The sequence below is a fragment of the Mesocricetus auratus genome, unplaced genomic scaffold, assembly GCF_017639785.1.
Source record: "Mesocricetus auratus isolate SY011 unplaced genomic scaffold, BCM_Maur_2.0 Super-Scaffold_100013, whole genome shotgun sequence".
Classification (NCBI taxonomy): domain Eukaryota; kingdom Metazoa; phylum Chordata; class Mammalia; order Rodentia; family Cricetidae; genus Mesocricetus; species Mesocricetus auratus.
In genome coordinates this window covers 44578534-44601094 of record NW_024429196.1, presented here as the reverse complement: position 1 = coordinate 44601094, position 22561 = coordinate 44578534, and the positions used below count along the sequence as shown (strand labels likewise).

General features: G+C 38.0%; 2 protein-coding genes across 8 annotated transcripts in view; one reads left to right on the top strand and one right to left on the bottom strand.

Annotated features, from left to right (window-relative positions):
• Positions 1 to 1941: 1941 nt before the first annotated feature.
• LOC101837037 (olfactory receptor 2W1) overlaps positions 1942 to 22561 on the bottom strand; it is a 64023-nt gene continuing 43403 nt past the window's right edge. For 3 of the 7 annotated variants that reach the window (XM_040755641.1, XM_040755643.1, XM_040755642.1), the window contains 2 exons: positions 19299 to 19495; positions 13617 to 17188 (listed from right to left, as the gene is read on the bottom strand). In XM_040755641.1, the coding sequence (XP_040611575.1) occupies positions 14891 to 15844 (954 nt within the window). In that variant the 5' untranslated portion in view covers positions 15845 to 17188; positions 19299 to 19495 and the 3' untranslated portion in view covers positions 13617 to 14890. Of the gene's footprint in view, positions 2212 to 2619; positions 2864 to 13616; positions 17189 to 19298; positions 19496 to 21222; positions 21277 to 22561 lie in introns of those variants that run through there. The other 4 variants (XR_005880785.1, XM_021223391.2, XR_005880787.1 and 1 more) reach the window with 4 other exon arrangements.
• On the top strand, positions 3701 to 5257 carry LOC101837304 (putative olfactory receptor 2W6). Its single transcript, XM_005086663.3, has one exon. It carries the CDS (start codon positions 3701 to 3703, stop codon positions 4637 to 4639), a length of 939 nt encoding a protein of 312 aa, XP_005086720.1. The 3' UTR covers positions 4640 to 5257.

Genomic DNA, 22561 nt, shown 5'->3' with positions numbered 1-22561 from the left:
GTATTGCTTGCTGCATCCAACAGACAACCCAGAATCAGATCATAGACAGTGCAGGACTCAGTCGGACATACAAACAGAATTCTGAAAGGTGTAGAACATGTACATAATATGAACACATTGGAGACCTCTTAGGAGAGAGGGCTAAAATTCAAAATCTAGAGTCTGTATAATCTGAAGTTTCTGAATGGTCTTCAAGGCATCAAGCAGTGTGCTAAGTATTCTAGATTTATCCTGTCATTTAAGCCTTCTCTAAGCCTGAACAGAGCAGGTGTCATTTGAGTAAAAGTGGGCAAAGAAACCAAGAGTTACAAAAACCAATGGCAGTAGATACACAGGTTTTCTGAAGCTAGTATCTTAACTCTTTTGACCTGATCCTTTTCTGCTTGGATTTTGTATGACAGCAACATACATCTTGGTTTATTATTCATAAATGAATGTGCTTTTAAGCATTAAGACAGTTTCAAAATTTTGTTTCCATTTTCTCATCAGATTATTATGCATATCAAACTATGCCCAGATATGCCTAGTTTATTTCCCTTAAAATTATTGAACGTATGCTATATTATTGGAAACCGAAATATGCCAATGACAAACCAGCTTTGTTTTAAATGTAGCATGCCACTTTAGACCACCTATGTCTTCAGGTACAATATTCTAAGCCTCATTTTAATATCATACTCACTTTCATATTAAAGTTAAATAACACCCCAAATTTGAGGCCAAATTCTTGTACTGATAAATAGAATGGTTAAAATGTAAATGATGCTATGTTTAAGTCACACCATGAAATTACAAAGAACATTTCTGCTGTGGCACTTCTAATAAGAAGGTCCAGGGTCTTAAATGATCCAAGCTTTAGTAAGAGCCAATAAGATTTGCATTTGAAAATACTGACATATGTTTTAGAAAGGTATTGAGATCACAGCTGTACCCAGTTCTCTTCTGTAGTGTTGATTTTCTATGATGTTGTCTTCACCTTTGACTTCATGAATTTGAATAATGGCTGAACCATGATGGTCACTGGACAGCGACAAAACCAACTTGAAAATTCAAGATCAGTCAGCACAAGGTACATTTAGTAAAGTACTCTTTGTGCAAAGAGAAATCTATGAGTTTATTTGATAATAACTTCTAAAGTTAAAAGAAACTTAATATACATTTAATGCTTTTATTTATTTATGTGTGTCTGTGTCTGTGTGTGTGATGCACATATTGGACAAAGTATGACTTCTGGGAGTTACTTCTGTCCTTTCACCCTGCCTGGGTTCTGATGATAGAACTCAGCTCTTCAGGCTCCCTGGATAAGAGTCTTTTAACTGCTGAAGCATCTTGCTGCAACTCTAATTTTTGATTAAGTCGATGAGACAATATATACTTACATTTACATCCTTAACCTAATAAAATGGAAGGGAAGGTTCATCAGTAAGCATCATGGTAGTGGGTGGCTCAGGAAGTTATGATGAGTGAAGTGCAAAGAAGGCATCCAGGGTTGTTGTATTATTTTTGACTGAGTACTAGTTATTAGACTGTTTATCTACTCACCATCTTCCTTATTCTGTTATTGTATCTGTCTTACTTATTCATTAAACCATGTTAGATGTGAAACTATGGTGACTAGACCACCTTTGGTGTTGCTTTTTGGAATTAAAAAAAGAGCCAGTGTTTAAGTGTCATCAAAAAGGAGATTTTATGCTAAGTGTCAGAGGCACCACTTAAAGGGAAAGCCTACTTACAGGAGTTGTTGAATGTTCTTTGGAAAGGATGTTTATGCTGCAGAAGACTGGAGTCAGAACTTCTGAGGTTTGTTTCAACTTTAGAAACCATGACTTTTAAATTATGAACATTCTCAACTGTAAGAAATCCAATGAACATAGGTAATTTGTAACCATAGTGTTTTGGGAGCTGAAGTCCCACTGAAGAAAGGAATACTGTAATATTCACTTCACATATAAAGAGCTTTGTATTCAAACAGGTTAAATTACTGCCCAAGAGTACAGCATATATACAGTGTATGACTGGGATTTAATACCATGGATGTTGCTTGGAATTCATCAGGGATGGTGGCATATGCCTGAAATCCCAGCACTTGCGGCACTTTGGAGGTAAAGGCAGAGGGATCCTGCATTCAAGGCCATCTCCAGCTACACAGCAGATTCAAGTTCAGCTTGCTCTATGAGAGATTCTGTCTCAGAAAGCATTCCTTACACTCCCCTAAAAAAGAAAAAGAAGTTCATCTAAGCACTATGTTTGACTTCCTACTAATATATAAACATCCTACTAATACAAAAACTTGATACTCAGCTAAATTTACACTTTTATACTAGGAAAAACAACATTTTAACTCTATAATTTGTGAATAAAACTTCCTTTTTATAGGTAAAATATTTTCATGCTCTAGGTTTATACAATGATTTACTCGAGATAATTAATCATTATCTTATTTTAATGAAAAGGAGGCTTGTTTTCATGCCCATAAGAATACTAACAATATAAGAAACTCTAGGCCTGAAGTTCATGACAAAAATTATTTCCAAAAGATATTTAATAAGTAAACCTTGCATGTATGTAAGGATATGTCACACAATTCAGAAATAGCAAGATTGATGAAAGTTTTATTCCTCATGTATTCTCTTTTAGAGGTAACCAGATGATGTTTTTTTCTTGACAGGCTCCAAAGTAACCAGAAAATGCTATTGAATTTGATAAGGATGGTCACCCCACTGCTTGTTGTATGAACTGTCTATTCCTGAGTCATCTGCCTGCCTTCTTCTGCGCAGTCGGTGAGGGACAAGAAGTTGACAGTTGTCTGTTGCTATGTGTCCGTGATAGTCAAATGATTCTGGAAATAGTTTGGTGTTTAACCCTGAAACAGATTCATAAAGTTGAGCAGGGTATGTAGCATAATATTTTTTAGGTATTCAAAGTGGTACAACACATAAAGGTTAATAATTAGAAAGTTTATTTCTTGAGAAACAAAGGCATACACCATCATTGACAACAACAAAAAGTGTAGCTGTGAACACCAAAGTTGACACAGAAAGCATAATGCCCATGACTGAATAGAGAAAAACTCAGAAGATAAGGAAGAGGTGGTGGTGGTATGAATATGATAGCTACGATGGCTGGGATGTAGGCATTTGTAAATGATCACAAGAAAAGGGTTTATGTTATCAAGTGACAGAGCATACAAAAACTTAAAAACTTTTTGCTTGAAGCTTAGCTCCTTGGATAAAGAAAAGATTTATCACCATCTCTCGATGCCATAATTCCAAGGGAATGTTTTCAAGACCTTTTTTCCACTGCAGCAGGGTAGGGTGGTTCAAGGCTGGCACAGGTAACACTTAGTCATACACACACCACACACACACACACACACACACACACACACACACACAATGCATACACACATACAGAAATACATACATATACATGGTATATAGTGTCACTTCTATAGTTACTATGGCTTTAACGCACAATCAAAACACACAGAGCCATGGGTGAGGTAATACTGCATATTCATGCTTTTCAATGGTTTCTAATGCACAGGAGAAGCTCTGGTAATTGACAAATATTTTAAAATATGCTACAATAAGAAGATGCATGCAGATGGATGGATTTTAGACACTCATGACAAAAGTCAGAGACTTTGAAATTATTTATGGTTACTGTAGTATTGTCTTCTAGCTTTTCTTAAGAAGCAATGGAAATAAACAGCTCTGGGGCAGACTTCATCCTTCTGGGATTTTCCAGTCGACCCCAATTGGAGCACGTTATTTCTGTCATTGTCTTCATCTTCTATATTGTGACATTGGTAGGAAACACAACTATTATTCTAGTGTCCTACCTGGACTCTCAACTCCATACTCCCATGTATTTCTTCTTATCTAATTTGTCTTTTGTGGACCTCTGTTATACTACTAGCATTGTTCCACAGATGCTGGTAAATCTATGGGGTTCAAAGAAGTCTATCACATATGGAGGGTGTGCGCTCCAGTTCTTCTTTGCCCTGGACCTAGGAGCCACAGAATGTCTCCTCTTGGCTGTGATGGCCTATGACCGCTATGCTGCCGTCTGTCAACCTCTTCACTACACAGTAATAATGCATCCTGTTCTTTGCCAGAAGATGGTGCTGTCAGCCTGGCTGGGTGGTCTTGGCAGTGCCTTAATTCTTTGTTCCTTGACTTTGAAGTTGCCAAGGTGTGGGCACCGGGAAGTGGATAATTTTTTCTGTGAAATGCCAGCATTGATCAAGATGGCTTGTGTCTATTCCAGAGTAATTGAGATTGTTGTATTTACTCTTGGAGTTATATTTCTTTTAGTACCTCTATCACTAATCCTCATCTCCTATGGGGTTATTACTCAGGCTGTGATGAAGATCAGGTCAGCAACAAGGTGGAGAAAGGTCCTTAATACATGTGGTTCCCACCTCACAGTCGTAACCCTGTTTTATGGAACACTCATATATATGTACATGAAGCCACAGAATGCCATATCCCATGAGGAAGGACAGTTTTTTACTCTTTTTTACACCATTATCACCCCCAGCCTTAACCCTTTGATCTACACCTTAAGAAATAAAGATGTAAAGAGTGCAGTGAAGAGAATTCTAGGAATAGACAAACATTCTGCCAAAGTGTGAGGCCAATAAAAAAAATTCAGCCACATCATGGAGAGTTAAAGAAATAATAGCTCTTGTCATGGACAGCTTAATCCGTCAATTCAAGATCATCTCCCTGGCATTCACTTAGTAGCTAGAATTCCTTAGGCATAATGTTAATTTTCACCAGGTTTAAGTTCATGATCATGGATGCAGTGTGACCAGCTGCTTCATGTTCCTGCTATGATGGAGGGTATGCATTAAAACTGGGAACCATAGTAAAGCCTTCCTTTTATCAGTGCAATAAGAAAAGCAATTATTATGAAGAGATAAGGAGGGAAGAGAGAGAGAGAGAGACAGAGAGAGACAGAGACAGAGAGACAGAGAGACAGAAACAGAGACAGGCGTCACATCTGTCTCCTCCCTATCTAGAGGTAGTCTTTTGTCCCTGTGGGACAAAAACTCCTTACCCTTTCCCTTGTTCCCCCCTCTCTCAACCCTGTCTCCTTTTTCACTGCATCCTAGCCCATCCTAACACAGATCCCCCCTTTTTCTCTTCCTAAGAATGACACCTGAAAGGTCATTGCTGCTGTGTTTCTGCCTGAGTAAGAAAGCAGCCACTTTAACTTTTCTTCTCTGCTTAATAAAGAATCTCTCTGTGAAGACAGGTGTTTGGGTGAGTTTTGTTCTAATCCAGGGCCCCCTTCAGTCACTGTTCTACTAATCCATCACCCCATGCTTCTTGCAGTACCAACAGAACAGTGGTTCTCAACCTGTGGTTGCAACGCCTTTGTGAGTCCCATGTCAGATATTTGCATTATGATTCATAACAGCAAAATTACAGTTATGAAGTAACAATGAATTAATTTTATGGTAATTTTGTGTGTGTGTGTGTGTGTGTGTGTGTGTGTGTGTTCACCACAACATGAGGAACCATATTAAGAGCCTCAGCATTAGGAAGGTTGACAACCACTGCAATAGAACATCTAGGGTCTATATTTGGGGCCCCTCCAAATTTTAAATTCAAAAAGTGAGTCTTAGAATTTAAAATTGTTGACTCTTGTTTTCGCCAGCATCATGGTACCCCTATAGTGGTGCCACGGCTACAGTTCAGGACTTCAGTGGCAACAGTGCATCCCATGAAAACCATTGGTATCAGGTGTCTGGTCCATAGCTATCCTTGTAAGGAGCTGTCACTTTCTGACCCTGTTCTTGGCTCTTGAAACTCTAAGGTGTGGTTTGATCTGAGTGACTGCTTTTAGAGTTGTTGGGATAAAAGACTGGACACTGGCTCAGATATAGGCCATTAATTGGTCAGTTAAATAAACAGTAGTGAAAGACAAAAAATTTATACTATCTGAAGTGAAATCACAGAATCTAACTGGCAATCATGAAGTCTGCATGGGTCGCTGACTCTTTTGCCTGCTCCTGGGACCCTTTTTCCTCCTGCTGGGTTGCCTCATCCAGCCCTGATATGAGGGATTATGCATAGTCTCATTGCATCTTATTAGGACAATTCTGTTGATATCCCTGGGAGGCCTGCTGTTTTCTGAAAGGAAACAGAAGGGGAGAGGATCTGGGGGAGAGAGAAAGGGAGGAACTGGGAGGAGGGGAGAGAGGGGAAACTGCACTTGGGATGTATTATATGAGGGATTAAAAAAGAAAGAAACAGTAGTTCAAAGCAGATAAAAGAGATTCAATGTGGTCACATTAGGAAATGGAACAAAGAGACCAAATGACAACCACCGATGTCCATCTTCTGTCACTAGTGTGGGGTTTAGTTTTAAATAGAGGGCAAGGGGTATCATAACTAAAGCAACCCTGATCAGGGTGTGGCACCACCCAACATTATTGCCACTGCTTCTTTCTACCACAAGGTTTGTGACAAGTTGTCAGAACTTTGTTAAATCTTTCTGCAAGAAACAAACTTCTTCTCTGGTTGGCACCGGATTTCACCTTTTTTACTTATTCAACATGAGATTCTTAGGGAAATCCCAATCTATTGGATTCCATCATTTCAGTAGTTCAAGAGCCGAAGGATGGGACACAAGAATCTTGAGAATAAGTTTCTTCTGGCCAGGGAGGTTCTTGGCTAGCCCAAGGTTTCAGGACTTCCAGTTTGAAGAATATGCATTCTTATCAGAGAGTTGAAATAATCCAATAACTCTGGCAGAACTAAGTTTTGTTGAAGTTATAATAACTTTTCCTCTTCTTGAGATTTCCAGAAGGTGTTAATATTTTTCTTCTTGGACCACCACTGTAAAAAGCAGTGCATTGGACTTGCTTTGCTCCCTGGCTTCTTGTAGAAGGCACACGTTCGACAGCCTCTTCCTAGTTAGGACTCTGCAGGTTCCTCCAAAACAGGTGCATTTCCCGAATCTCTCAACAACTACAAAATGTTTTTCTCTGGGTCAGTAATGCCTGTAATCTTTTGGGTGAATCACAGACAGTAAAATCAAGATGGAGCTCTGTGCCCATGGGGATTACAGGTTGCAGGACAAATTTTATTTCCCAGACCTCATTAACCTCTCTTGTCTTCTTGGAATGTTCTAGAATCTTTGTTCTTTGGTGTCAGTTGCCTTATTTAAAAGTGTTTCTAGGTGACAATGTCAACCTAAACATGATTCTAACCATTTCTGAGGCAAACATGACATTTTTAGAGTATATCTTCCAAACCCACTTTTAGAAAAGGGTGGGAAGAAGGTGGGGCAAGATTCAATGGAAAGGAAAAACAGTAGCTCTCTGTATAGCTGGGCCCTGCACAGTTCGTTCCAGGGCGAATGTGCCTAATGCTGATTTCCCCCTCTGCAACCACTCTCAACCCCCATGTCTAGACCTGTCTCACATCTAGTGCCTCTGCATAATCTCTACTCTCAAGGCTTGGACTAGGAAACTTACCTGTGTGTCAGCTCAGGCTCTGGTGCTCACCTTAATTTACCAGATCCACACCATATATAACATTCAGCCTCAATCCCACTACATATCCTGTGTTCTGTCTCAGCCTGTTGTATCTATATCAGGTACTGAGCTAAAAATAACCTATCTTCAGAACTCATGGCAAAAAATCAAATAATATGAAATATCAAGATAATATTTCTCCAACCCCCAAATCCACCAGTCCTTTAGAAATGTTCTCCAGTAAAAATTACCTAGATGAACTCCAGACACAGAATTTAAAAGAAGCATCATACACTTCATTGAAGTATTCAAAGGTTGGTTGGGATGGTATATGACTTTAATATCAGTACTTGGAGGCAGAGATAGTGTATCTCTATGAGTTTGAGACCAGCTTGGTTGACATACTAAGTTCCAATCCAGCCAAAGCTACATAGTGAGATCCTATCTTGAAAAAAAATTAGGAGTTTAAAGAAAACATGAAGAAACAACTAAATGAATGTAAAGAGAAGAAAGTAAAAAAAAACACTTGAGTGGTGCCCCAGAAAATACAAATATAAGGCCGAATGAAATGCTGAAGACAATACAGGATTTGAAAATAGAATTTAATAAAGATATAGAAATATTGAAGAAAACTCAAGCCCAAATAAATATGGAAATGAAAAACTCAATAACCCAATCAATAGACAACTGAAGAGAAAGCCTTGCAAGTAGAATGGATTAAATAGAAGATAGAATATTAGGTCTTTGAGATAAAATAGAGGAATTAGACCAGAGAAGAGTATAAATAATTAAAAAAAGGAAATAGTAACCTGTAGAAACTGTGGATCATCATGAAAAGACCAAATCTTTGACTTATCATCATAGATGAGGGAGAAGAATCCCAGTTCAATGCCATAGACCTTCAGAACTTCAACAAAATCACAGAAAAAAACTTCCTCAAACTAAGATGCCCATATACATACAAGAAACACACAAAACATCAAACAGATAAGATAAAAAAGAAACTCTTTTAGCATATCATAGTTAAAACACTAGATATGGAGGAAAAAAGAGCACTGAAAGATGCAAGAGAAAAATCATGAGTCACATATAAATGAAAACCTATCAGAGTAGCAGATGATTTCTCAGTGGAAAATGTGAAAGCCAGAAGAGCCCACAGAAATGTGCTCCAAGTTCTAGAATACCATAAATGTTGACCTAGACTATTGTACCCAGAAAATTACCTGTCATATTTGAAGGAGAAAGAGAAATTTTCTATAATCCAACCAGGTTAACAAGACTCATGCCCATCAAACTGACTCCAAAGAGAATACTGGGAACAATTGAAGAGATGAATAAGCATAGCTAAAAGGCTGTAGAAAGAAAACAAGGAAACATTAATTCCTAAAACATGAAGTATGACTGACAGCACAAAGAAAAGCCAGCAATGAAGTGACTGCAATCAACAAACATCTTTCATTCATTCATTCTTTTCTTTTCTTTTTTTTTTCCAGACAGAGTTTCTCTGTATTGCTTTGGAGCCTGTCCTGGAGCTCGTTCTGTAGACTAGGCTGGCTTCGAACTCACAGAGATCCGCCTGCCTCTGCCTCTCGAGTACTGGGATTAAAGGCGTGCACCACCAATGCCTAGCTAACACACACTTTTCAAAATTAACTTTAAATATTAATGGTCTTAATTCTCCAATCAAAAGAAACAGGCTGGCTTGAATGGATTTACGAGACAAAATACATCCTTGTATTGTCTGCAAGAAATGCACCTCATCTTTAAAGACAGTAACTGCCCTAAAGTGAAAGGATGGAAAAAATACTTCAGTCAAAGGGAACCAGGAAGTAAGCAGGAACTGATATCCTAATATCTTACAAAATAGACTTCAAACTAAAACTTATTAGAAGAGATAAGGGACATTTCATTTTACTCAAGAGGAACAATCAACCAAAAAAGAGATTACCATTATAAGCCAAACTCTGATGCACCCAATTTCATAAAAAGCATACCACTGGAATTAAAGACATAGATTAACATCAACCCATTAGTAGTAGGTGATTTCAGTACTCCACTTTTCCCAGTATACAGGTCATTTAGACAAAAAAATTAACAGAGAAACATCAGAATTACATGTTAAATACTGAAAAAACTTAGCAGATATATTCAGAATATTATACCCAGACACCAACACACACACACACACACACACACACACACACACACCATAATGAATTCAGAAAAACTGAAGTAATTCCAGGTATCCTATTTGATCACAATGCAATAAAACTTAAAAATAAACAGCAAATAAACCTCTAAGAAGTCCACAAACTTCTGAAAATTAAACAACTGATTACTAAATAATGAATGGGTTAAAGACAAAACTAAGAAGGAAAACAAAATTTCCTGAAACTAAACAAAAATGAAAATACAACACAACCAAACCTCTGGAACACACAAACATCAGAGGAATTCATAGTTCTAAGTACCTACATTAAAAAAATCAGAAAGAGTATAGATAAATGCATTAATAATTTAATTTAAGTATCTGGAAAAAACAAGAACAAACAAAACCAAATCCAGTAGATGGCATGAAATAATAGAAACCAGAGCAGAAATGAATGAAATGGAAACAAAGAAAACAATACAAAGAATCAAAAAATCTAAGAGTCAGTTTTTAGAGAAGATAAACAAGATTTTGGCCTAACTAACAAAAATAAAGAAGACTTCCAAATGAACAGAATCAGAAATGAACAAGGGAATAGTACAACATACACCAAGGAAATTTAGAATATTATAAATGAATAATTTAAAAACGTACTCCATTAACTTGAAGAACCTAAAAGAAATTATGTTATTGTTTCTATGCTAACTTGACACAAGCTAGGGGCCTTTAGGAAGAAAGAATCTTAATTGAGAAAATGCTTCCATAACACTGACCTGTAGGCAAGTGGGTAGTGCATTTTCTTGGTTAATGATTGGTATAAAAGGACCCAGCTCACTTCAGGTGTTGTCACCACTGGAAAGGTCATTCTGGATAGTATAAGAAAACAAACTGAACAGTGAGGAGGCCTAGGTAATCTATTGAGCCTTGGGTAGTAGATCAGTATTTATCCTGGGTATACAAATGGACTTTGGACTCCCATCCAACAATGTGAGATGCACTCTTACCCTGAACTCTTGGGGGAGGGTCCAGGCCTTGTCCTGGATGAAATGACAGACTATGGACACCACTATGGAGGGCCTCACCCTCCCTGGGGAAATGAGGGGATATTAGGGGGGTTGGTGGGAGGTCACGGGAGGAGGGGAGGGAAGGGAGAGGGACCTGGAATTGACATGTGAAGCAACCTTGTTTCTAATTTAAATTTAAATTTAAAAATAAATAATAAAAATAATTTAAAAAAACAAACTGAAGAAGGCAGGAGGAGTAAGCCAGTAAGCAACATTCCCGCATGGCCTCTATTTAATTCCTGTCTCCACCTGAAGTCTCTGCCTTGACTTCCTTGGATGATGAACTGTGATGTGGAAGTGTAAGCCAACAATAAATACTTTCCTCGTCAAGTTGCTTTTGGTCATGGTGTATTATCACAGAAACCCTAACAGAAATTGGTACCAGATCATGGATTTTTGGTGTAAAAGATATGGTCATGTAATTTTTGAAGAATTATGGTAGCATTTGAACTTTGGGGCTAGAAAAGCCATTCAGTGCTCAGATGGGAGCTTGGAAGGTAAGACTATTGAGAGTGATTCCTAGTTTTTGAGGTTTCAGAGGGAAGCAATGACTCTACTGTGACTATATGCTCAATATTTTGAATTAACAATCTGTTGTTCTGGTCAGCTGTGGGTAACGAATCAACCAGGATTCATAAGAGACCAGATCCAATAAAGTGAAACTTTTCCTTTGCTGGTACAATCGATGCTGTGTAGCTAGAGCTGATAAATTAACAGTGATTAAGAAGACACCAGTATCACTGAGGTGACATTTTCTGAGTCATGTTTACTCAAGTCAGTACACAGAAGCTATTTGGAGGGGGCAGAGCCTGCACCCCATGCTGACAGTCAAACTAGATAATTGGTAAGAATCTCCCACATAGTACTACTGGTTTCAAAGGTATGAATGAAGTGGTCATGAAGAGCAGTTGAGATTTAGTACTGTGAGAGGTTGGAGAGGACATTGTTGAGTATGAAGTCTCAGTTGAAGTAGATGCCCCAGGACTGAAGAGGTCATGGGGAGAAGCTGAGGCATGGCACTATGTAGCAGTAGTCAGACTCCCTGAAAAGAGTCTAGAAAAGGCCATTGTGAAGATGCACGGTAGTTTTAATGGTGAGCCCAATATTTTTGGAGATTTCAGTACTATAAGACAATCACCAGGGACAGCAACAACCATTGAATGGAACTAGTTTGAGCCTATGAGACAAGCTGTGTGTGCTACTAATAGCCTAGCTGGAGAAATGGAATCCTTTGGAGCTGAGTAGAGTCTTCTGTTTGACACTTTATATGTTGGACTCCGATGTTGCTTGGCTTTGAATTTAATTGTGGCCTGGGTTTTATCTCTTGGAATAAGAAAGTATTTAACTTGTTGTTTTGATTTTACAGGAGCCCACAGTTGAGATACAGTGACATTTTGGGGTTTTTAGATAGATTTTGAACTTTGAAACAGACTTTGGGTAATTTTTAAGGTATGCAACTTCTAAAATATTTGAATTTTTAAAGACATTAAAAGTTGGAGTGTTTTACAAAGTGATATTGATATTAATATGAGATATTGGGATAAGCAGGAAGGGAACAGTTATTGTTATTAATAGTATTTTATTGGTGTGCCATGTTGACAAAGGGTCTGTCAAAGTTAGGGTTTGTACTACTTTGATAAAATACCATGACCAAAAGCAACTTGGAGATGAAAGCATTTATTTCACTTTTACTTCTAGTTAATAGTCCATCAGTAAAGAAACACAGGGTAGGAACCTAGAGGGAGGAATTGAAGCAGAGACCATGGAGGAACACTGTTTAATGGTTTGTTTTTCGTGTCTTGCTTAATTTGTTTTCTTATACCATCTGGGACCACCTGCATAGGGTGATACCACCTCCAGTCAGCTCCTACCTCCCTGTCAATTGTTAATCAAGAAAACACACTACAGACTTGCTTTTAGGTAAATCTTATGTAGGCATTTTCTCAATTAAGAATGAAGCAACCTTGTTTCTAATTTAAATTTAAATTAAAAATAAATAATAAAAAGAAATATACTAAAAAAAAGAATTCCTCTTCCCAAATGACTCTAGTTTGTGTCAAGATGACATAAAACTAGCCAGCACATGTGGTGATATATTTATGATTTAATTAATCCACTGGAGATCAAAATGCAAAACTAGCCATAGCCATAGAGCCACACAGTGGTGATACACCCCTTTAATTTCATCAGCCATGCACGTTAGCCACAGAAGCCAGGTTGAGGTGGCACACACCTTTAACACCAGGACTTAGGAAACAGGCAGATGGATCTCTGTAAATCCAAGGTTACCCTGGCCTACAGGAGAGTGAATCAGTCTAAAGAGTAACATAACTCACACTTTAGTCCCAGCACTAGGGAGATATAAAGGGAAGAAGCAAAGGGTCTTGCGGTGAGATTTAGTTTCCAGACAGAAATGTATTGCACTCTGAAGAGCATTGCACTCTGAGGATTTGTGGTTTTTTCACTGTGTAGCCTGGGCTGTCCTGGAACACATTCTGTAGATTAGGCTGGCCTCTAACTCAGAGGTGCACCTGCATCTGCCTCCCAAGTGCTGGGATTAAAGGTGTGCTCCACCACTGCCTAGTTGATTTATTGAAACTATCAAACAGAGATCTTTTGGAGAAGGATATAAAATAATAGAAAACATTAAGGTTTAAATAAGACACTATTTTTTATAAAAGCTAAATGTGATAAATAGACATAAAAATTTCATTTACCTTATGAAATTTTATCACATGCAAATATTACAATACCTCTTAACAGTCTCACAAATTTCATAGCATATATATCAAAATTCTAACTGGTGCCACATTCATGATATTCCCTTTTCAATTAAGTTTTGATAATCATGGAATGTACTTTTTTGTGAATGACTGAGAAATGACCAAGATTGTGTTGTTACCTTTAAATTTATTTTATGTTATTGGTGTTTTGCCTGACTAGATAGATGGCTGTATACTACATGTGTGCTTGGCAACCTTGGGGGACAGAAGAGAGTGTCAGATGCTCTGGAACTGGAAATAGAGACAGTTGTGAGCAGCCACATGGGATCTGGGACTCAAACTCAGGTCATCTGGAAGACCAACAAATGCTCTTAACTACCGAGACATTTCTCCAGCCCTGTGTTGGTCACTTTTAAAACATTTTAATCTGTTAGTTTTCATTCACTCATCTCAGAAAAAATAGTAGGTAGTTGCAAAAGATGTTAGTACCAAGTATCACTGAACAAAGGGTGAACAAGTCATTCTTGAGGTGGGGGTTAAGATGATTGCTGCTCAGATAATGATCACATTATCTGAGCTAAATATAAATAAATGTTTGGATGATGTTAAAATTATTCGTTATATAAAATTATCTACAGGGCTGGAAACATAGTGCAGTTGGTAGAGTGTTTACGGAGCCTATATGAAACCCTTGGTTCAATACAGAGCACCACTCAGACTGGGGATATGGCACATGCCTGTAACATGAACGTATATCTATAACCCCAGAATTTGAGAGATTGAGGCAGGAGGAACAAGAAGCTCATGGTCATCCTCATCTACATAAGTCTTTTCAGATCGTCTTGATTTCATGAAAACCTGACTCAAAATACACAGACAGACAAATAAATAATTCAAATTATTTGTGTATAGTTATTTAATGTATAAAATACAATGGGCATGAAATCATTTGGGTCAATGTTTTGGAATATGTGAACATTAGTATAGAAAATATAGAATGAAACAAAGCAGTTTCCATGGGTCTGTAAAACAAATCAAAATGCAGTCAAGTTTACATTTCAGCAAACAGATTCTTAGTGACATGTGTTCTCTGAGAATACGCCGATAGTTAGAAACCTGAAGATCTGCCAGGTGGTTGCCATGTCTCCAATTCCAGCACTCTGGAGGCAGAGGCAGGCAGATCTCTGTAAGTTCGAGTCCAGCCTGGTCTACAGAGTGAGTGAGTGAGTGAGTTCCAGGACAAGCTTCAAAGCTACACAGAGAAACCCTGTCTCCAAAAACAAACAAACAAACAAACAAACAAACAAACAAACCTGAAGTTCTGCTTGATGATCCTCAAGTTGTTTGAACCCATTCAAGTTCTGGATGTAAGAATTACTTCAGCCACTGTTCTCTATTCAAATCTGAATTAGAGAAGCTACTTCATTGCTTTGTCCTCTCCAATAGTTTTCTCTGACATCTAGTTTCTCTTTACTTCTGCAAATCTGTGGTAAAATCTCATGAGTTTTTTCAGTGCATCTTTCATGTCTCTGTTCCTTAGGGTATAAATGAGGGGGTTGAGACTTGGAGTGATGATGGTGTAAAACAAGGTGAGGAACTTGCCCTGGTCTTTGGAAGCCCTGTTACCTGGTTGTAAGTACATATAGATAATAGTTCCATAGAATATGGAGACCACAGTCAGATGAGACCCACAGGTATTCATTGCCTTTTGCTGGCCTGCCTTTGACTTCATGTTGAGCACAGTTTTGGCTATATAGCCATAGGAAATAAGAATAAGGATGAGGGGCATAAGGACAATGACAATGCCTAGAGCAAAAACAGACATTTCGACTGTTGTGGTGTCTACACAAGCTATCTTGACCATGGCTGGTAACTCACACAAGAAATGATCCAAAACATTGTGTCCACAGCGAGGCAAATTCACAGTGAGTGTGCATAATATTACAGAGTTGGCCAAACTAATACTCCAGACCATGGCAATCATCTTGATACACAGATGTGGATTCATGATTATAAAATAATGCAATGGCTTACATATAGCTGTGAATCGATCATAGGACATAACAGCCAGGAGGAGACATTCAATAGAGCCTAGCCACATATACACATAAAGCTGAACAATACAACCCACAGAGCTGATGGTCTTTTCAGGTCCCCACAAGTTAACCAGCATCTGAGGGACAATGCTTGTTGTGAAACACAAATCCAGGAAAGATAAATTCCTGAGAAAAAAGTACATTGGTGTGTGAAGATGGGGATCCAGGAGGGATGCAAGAATGATAGCTGTGTTACCCACCAAAGTGATAATGTAAAAGAAGGTGACAACTCCAGAGAGCATCATTTCCAGTTGAGGGTGGTCAGAGAAGCCAAGCAGGATAAAAACATGCAAGGTACTGAAATTGCTTGGGGCCATAATCTTTCAGTGTTTATATTCTACAGTAAGAAGAATAGGAGAGTGAGGTAGTGCATAGGTTGACAAGGAGAACAAAAAATAATGTCAGTGTAGACTCTGAAAGTAACTGGTAAAATACAGGGTTAGATGCAGGGAAATATCAGGTTAACCACTGAAAGAATTAATGCATATATGCTACCTATTATAGTCAATGTGTACCTTTGAGGATTCTTTGATGGCCAAGGAGTTTAATATTCGAGTTTTCTTTTTATCTAGATGACCTTGAAGTGTTGACTCTTATTTCAGGGTGTGAATTCTTCACATGTACATTTGGAAGTTTGGAAAAGACAAATAGCATGACCATTTGGTTTCTTATAAAGGTAGTTTAAGTATAGTGAAGATACCTTTTTACCTGCTCCATGAAGTTATGTATGAATTTAGCTTTTTGTTAATGTCAGATTGAAAATAAAACTATTCTTCAGTCTTCTTTCTTTCACTTCTTAGAGAACATTGGTCCTCCTATTTATTATTTAATGATATGGAAGTTTTTTTCAGGCCCCTTATCTTTTTGTATACCCAATCTTGTTTCTAACTAAATATGGTATATTTGAATATAAAGTAGACAGTATATCTCTCACTATAAAAAGTTTCAGCCACTGTCATCCAAATCTATACCACAATGATAGCTTGTATTGATTCTTGTCTTGTGCCTTTACACAATTACAAGGTTCACTGAGGTTATCACCCATGTGCTTAACACGTATCAGCTAATTTTAGAAGTAACCTTTTTTTGGAAAACTGCCCTGATAAACCTGCATGCTTTGGTACCTGTATAAGTCTCAGAATTCCTACCTTACATTCCAATTTTCATATTCATTTTTGGTTTTCTCTTTTTTGAACATTTTAAAGGTCATTTCTGTCTGAAGTCCTCATTCCTCTTGTTCTCTGAATTACTCATCTTTGTTTTTAGACAACCTGTTAATGTTCAGCATACTTAACAGGCACACGGTCAAACACATTCACACATGTTTTTTTTCCCTTTTACTGATCATGTATGCCTAACTTCTACAGGGAGCCAATATGACATGTAGCTAAAGAACTTATGTTCAGGAGTTTGAATTCCAGAGCAAAGACATTGATTGGGTGATGAGCCAGGGAAGGTGAGGAGCTGCTGTTTTTTAAGAAAAGTTTTCTTCCCTGCTAGGTTGTGTATCTACCCTGTTCTGAAGGTTGTGAGGCCGAAGTTTCTGTTGCTTCAGCTGAGCGTGGACTTCTTGCTCTGGTTCATCTGTACTTCATGCCTCTGTGATCAGGGACTTCTCTGGCTCTCTCCTCAGTGTCAATTTGTAGTATGATTGCACAAACCTCGAAGTAGAATATGGAAAACAATTGTTCTCAGTATAGCATCCATTTGTGTGCTCTTTAGCCTGGCATTTAGAATCTCCTTTCTTGTTATGTATTTACTCATCTCCCCTTATCCTATAGGTCTTGTGGAATTTCCTAGTAGGGTGAAGGGGAAACTGCCTCCTGAAGAACTGTACTATGCTCACAATTCATTTATAAATACCATCTCAACAGTCCCTGACTGTATACAGAACTTGTAATACAGTTTTAACACTGAGCTGTAAAACTCTGAGTGGACTGCTCACCTCTAGACAATACTTGAATTAGTACAGTGCCCTTTCTGTCACTATTTCTTCTCTCCTAAGCATAGTAAAGCTAGTTTTCACTCTTAAAAGCAAATTTTCCATTTGTGTCTCATCTCTCCTAATCAAATACAAGTGGCTTAGAACAGCTCTGGGCACAGCTTTTCTGTCTCTACCAGAATTGGTATAAAAGTAATATATAAATGTGACAAAACATGGGTTAAGACTGTCAGACATTCTCTCAAACACTGGTCTGAAAGTAGGTATGACTTCTTCTCTATGCAGTATATCTATTATATACATCCAATGTATTTTTCAATGATTTTTAACAAACAAAAACATAGTATAAAATCAGTAGGAAAATCAATGGACTATTTCTTTTCAATTAAAATTTAGGCTTATATTCTGTGACATTACTTAAGTGAGGTGGTAGTAATTAGTAGCTGAATGAGAAAATGATTTTATCTATACAACACTTATTCAGCTTGCTGAAAATCATTTACATCATAGTTTCTACTTAAAGGACCAGTGAACTCAGCACAATTCAATAGTACTTCAACATAGATTTCCTTATATACCCATGAACATCTAAGAACTGCCAACACATATGTCAAGTGAGCTGCTGACCAGCATCTATTGCCCAGTGTTACAAAGGTAACTTGCCATCTGGAGAAGAAATAACAATGGCTGTACCCTACTGTACTGTATTCACACAATTGTGATAAAGCAGATCACATTTCCTATAGTGATGAATAGAGAAGGAAGAAAGAAGCTTCTAAAGGTGATGGATAAGGTTTCAACAAAGGTCGTGGTGATGTGTTCATGGGCACATTCTTGGCATTCAACACATGATGTATAAAATACTTGTCAAAAATGATTCCAGCTAAAGATAAAACTGGTACATTTATAAGCATCCTTGTCTGTTCCTCTGCATAGATATAATATAAAAGTTCTATGTTTTGTTAGCTATGATCTCTCAAACATTTCCCATGACAATTATGAAGAAATTACTTTAAACTGTGGCCCTGATTCTAAAGTAGGCAGATTCACTAAACTAACTGGTTATAGTGTTTGAAATAGTTGTTTTGAAAGAGTCATTTAATGATTTCTTTAGCACTAGCTTTTCACAGTTAACTGACCCTGAGTTCTGCTATTGATCAACCTGGATGGAAAGAAAAATGATAATCTGAGATGTGTTACATCCCAAAATGTTCCAGCTCAGGAATGAATAGTCTGTGCACATTGATTTTGACAGGAACACTTGTCATAAATAATGAATAAATTTTAAAATTGAAGTCAATCTCATGCTGTCAATTCTTTAATAAATTTCTCTATCACCATAACTCAAAGATTAATTTAGGAAAGAATAAAAATCCTTCTTCCCTATAAAATATAAAAAACTATTAAATTACTTTTAGTATTTCATATGAAGAGACTTACAAATGGATTAAAAGAAGTCTAACTCTTGCCTAACTACATTTTTCAAGAATAAAGCATTTCAGTTCTTCATTTTAATTTAATCTACATAACTTGTTTATATTTTTGCTTGTCAAAGGTATGAAATAAAAATTATGATACAGCTTTTTACTCTCCTCTTGTAATAATGAACAAATTCATTTTCTCCTGTATAAGGTAGACAAGAAGGAACAGTTTCTCTGTAGAGACTTACTATATCTTAGACTTCTGGGCAGAAGCCTGAGTAGTCCCCTGTGTCAATTTAAGTTCTTTTCTTTCACTTCTCACATGTTTTTGGCAACTAAGGAGAACTATTTTCCAGGGTTAATTTAAGATTAGCATCCCTGTACTGGAGAAGGCCCCTGATGTCTTACCTCTGCATTGCTGGGGTCCAGGGCATTGAAAGCAGGGCTGCTTTAGTGATCCCTCTGCAGGGCTGCAGCCATCTCACCATCTCCAGGTAGCGACTCTGGGAGGCAGCTCTTCCTCATGGGGTTGCCTTAGAGACTCTCCACAGGTGACTCCAGCCCAGGACTGCAGCTGTCACAGTCTCTCCCTGCTTCTGTCACCTCTAGATGAGCATGGAAACATGTCTTGATTGTAGAGAAATGTGAAATCTTACCAGATAATCCAGAATAAACACTGTGCACAGTCTACCTGTATTGCCTGAAGCCCAGACCTCCAGGCTTCAGTTGGCTTCCATGAGGTGCTATGGAAAGACCAGACAGTGAAACCCTGGCAGAATCTCCTGGATGTTTCACTAAGACAGCTCTAAGGGTGGAAACTTACACAGCTTGCAGGGAAACTAAAGGTCAGAGGAGTAAAGGATGTATTTTCAGAATTGTTTTTCTAGGCATACAGATAAAATGTGTTCTCTTCATGTACATTTTGAAACTAAGGTTATGGCAAAATATCAACTGTATAAAATGAACTTACCATGACATCACACACTGATGATAGTATAATAAGTTTTTTTTTCAGATTAACTTAAATAAGGTACTGTATTTCCAATTTAATCTGCTTTTTCTTTTATGACTCAGTAGTTGCCTCAGATACCCAAGTGGAGAACAGTTACCCCTGAAAGAGATGTGTGCTCCAAAGTCACAAACTTCAATTTCATTCTCTTTATGTGTTTGCTCAATTGTCTTGGTGATCAGGAGGCATGGTTAAATACCTCAGTGCCCATTACTATTAGTTTTGTTGTCTCATAGGGAATGTGAAACCTTCCATGATGGATCATTAAAGTCTGCCATATCATTTGGAGGAGGGCCTTTCCCCTTTCCCCCTGTGTATATAGGCTGAGAGAGTAGCCCTCCATGGGTAATGTGCTCCCAATGTCCATTTGTGCACTACGGATAAATACTGGTTCCACTGTCAGAAGCCCCATAGACTGCCCGGGCCTCCGAACTGACACCCACATTCATAAGGCTTGGTTTGGTCCAATGCTGGTTCCCCAGCTTTAGGACTGGGGTCTGTGTGCTCCCACGTTTCAGGTCAGCTGTTTCTGTGGGTTTCCCCAGCATGGTCTTGACCCCTTTGCTGATCACTCCTCTTTCTTTTCTTTCTCTCTTTCTCTCTCTCTCTCTCTCTCTCTCTCTCTCTCTCTCTCTCTCTCTCTCTCTCTCTCTCTCTCTCTCTCTCTCTCTCTCTTTCCCTTTCTCTCTCTCTCTCTCTCTCTCTCTCTCTCTCTCTCTCTCTCTCTCTCTCTCTCTTTCTTTCTTTTTGTTTTACGATATAGGGTTTCTCTTTATTGTTTTGGAGGCTGTTGGTCCAGCCTGGACTCAGACTCACAGAGATCCGCCTGCCTCTGCCTCCTGCGTTCTGGGATTAAAGGTGTGCGCTACCACCACCCGGCTCCTCTTTCTATACAACTGGATTCCAGGAGTCCTGCTAAGTGCTTAACTGTGAATCTCTGCTTCTGCTTCCATCAACTAATGGATAAAGGCTCTAGGATTGCATTTAAGGTAGCCATCAATGTCATTATAGGGGAAGGACATTTAAGGTAGCCTCTCCACTATTGTTTAGATTCTTAGTTGGGGTCATCCTTGTGGATCTCTGAACATTTCCTTAGTGCCAAATTTCTCTTTAAACCTGCAATGGCTCCCTCTATTAAGGTATTTCTTTTCTTGGTCTCCACTATTCTTCCCCCGACTCTGTCTTCCTGATCCCTTATTTTCTCCTCCCCCTCCTCTTCTCCCCTTCCCTTTCTCCTACCTCCATCACCCCCCCCCCCATTCAATGTATTTCTTAAATGGATCAATTGTGGGGCAAAAGTTTTTGGCTTGAAATCAGCCATACCTGTTTCAGAAACTTGAGAAAATTGTCTAATTCCCCGTGCTTTATCGTTAATATCTGGAGTACAAAAGAAAACACCTTAAAGTTTTAGTAAAAGAATTAAGTAAACTTATGATATATAACAGTACAGTAATGATTGGCACACAGTAACCAATCAATTAAAAGTCATATTTTATGATTTCAATCCATTTAGTCATCTTCTAATGCAATAATGTTTACTTTTTATTACTTTGTAGAAAGATGATACCAACATTTGATAAAACACTTGAGTTAATCCTTTTTCACCTCAACCACTTCCTTTAGGGTTTTATTTTTAGTATGTGTATGTTTGTACATGTATTCTTTAAGCAATATCAGGCATATCGCCATAAGAACCATTAAGTCAGTTTGTGGTTCATTTTTCTCTATCTAGACTCTGTACATGGCACTTGAACTGGTTGTGTTTCCTCTTGACCTGCTCTACTCTCATGTGTCTTTTTTCCAGAAGCATTCCAGGTCATTCTCCTTCTTTACAAATGGCTTTATAGTTAAAGGTGAATTTCATAATTGAAGTCCACCTGAAGACATACTCAGTTTCTGCTTGAATGATAATGTGAGCACAAACTATCCTGATCACACAGATAGTCACGGTGATTTCCCTTCTCTCTATTTTTCAGTAACTATAGCCAGAGGCTTGATACTTTGGAGATATTAGAGATAAGTTGTGACATGATACATAAAAGAGCCAGAGACAGATATTGGTGGTCAAGCTTCAAGCTGAAGATCAGAGAAGCAAAGCAGCCTAGCCAGTAGACCTTACCTCTACCCTGTTGAAATGGCAATCCTGTCTCTACAAATACTCAGAGGCAAAAGGCTCTTAATTACTATCTCCTCCTTGATATATTCCTTTCTTCACCCAGCTGTATCTTCCTGTCTCCACCTCCCTAGTGCTGGGATTAAAGGCATGTTATCCTAAGTACTGAGATCACCTTTGTGTGAGCTGTTTTTATTTTTTTTAATTTTTTTTTAGGACTGGATCATTTTGTGTAGTCAGTCTGGGTGGCCTTGAACTAACAGAGATCTGTCTACATCTTTATACTGAGTCCTGGGATTAAAGGTGTATGCCTGGCTTCTACAGTTTACTAGTATGGCTGCTTTGCTACTTTGAGCTCCAGTGGCTTTAATAAATCATAAACAGTGTATCATCACAATAAATCATTAGTTTTAAATGAGCCTTTGATAGTGCTCTCATTGGTGTACTTAGGTTATGAAATAACCTTATAACACCTATATAATATTTTGTTCACTTTCTATTTCTCATCTCTTTTTTGCTTGTTTTAATCTTTATTTATGAAAGCCATTT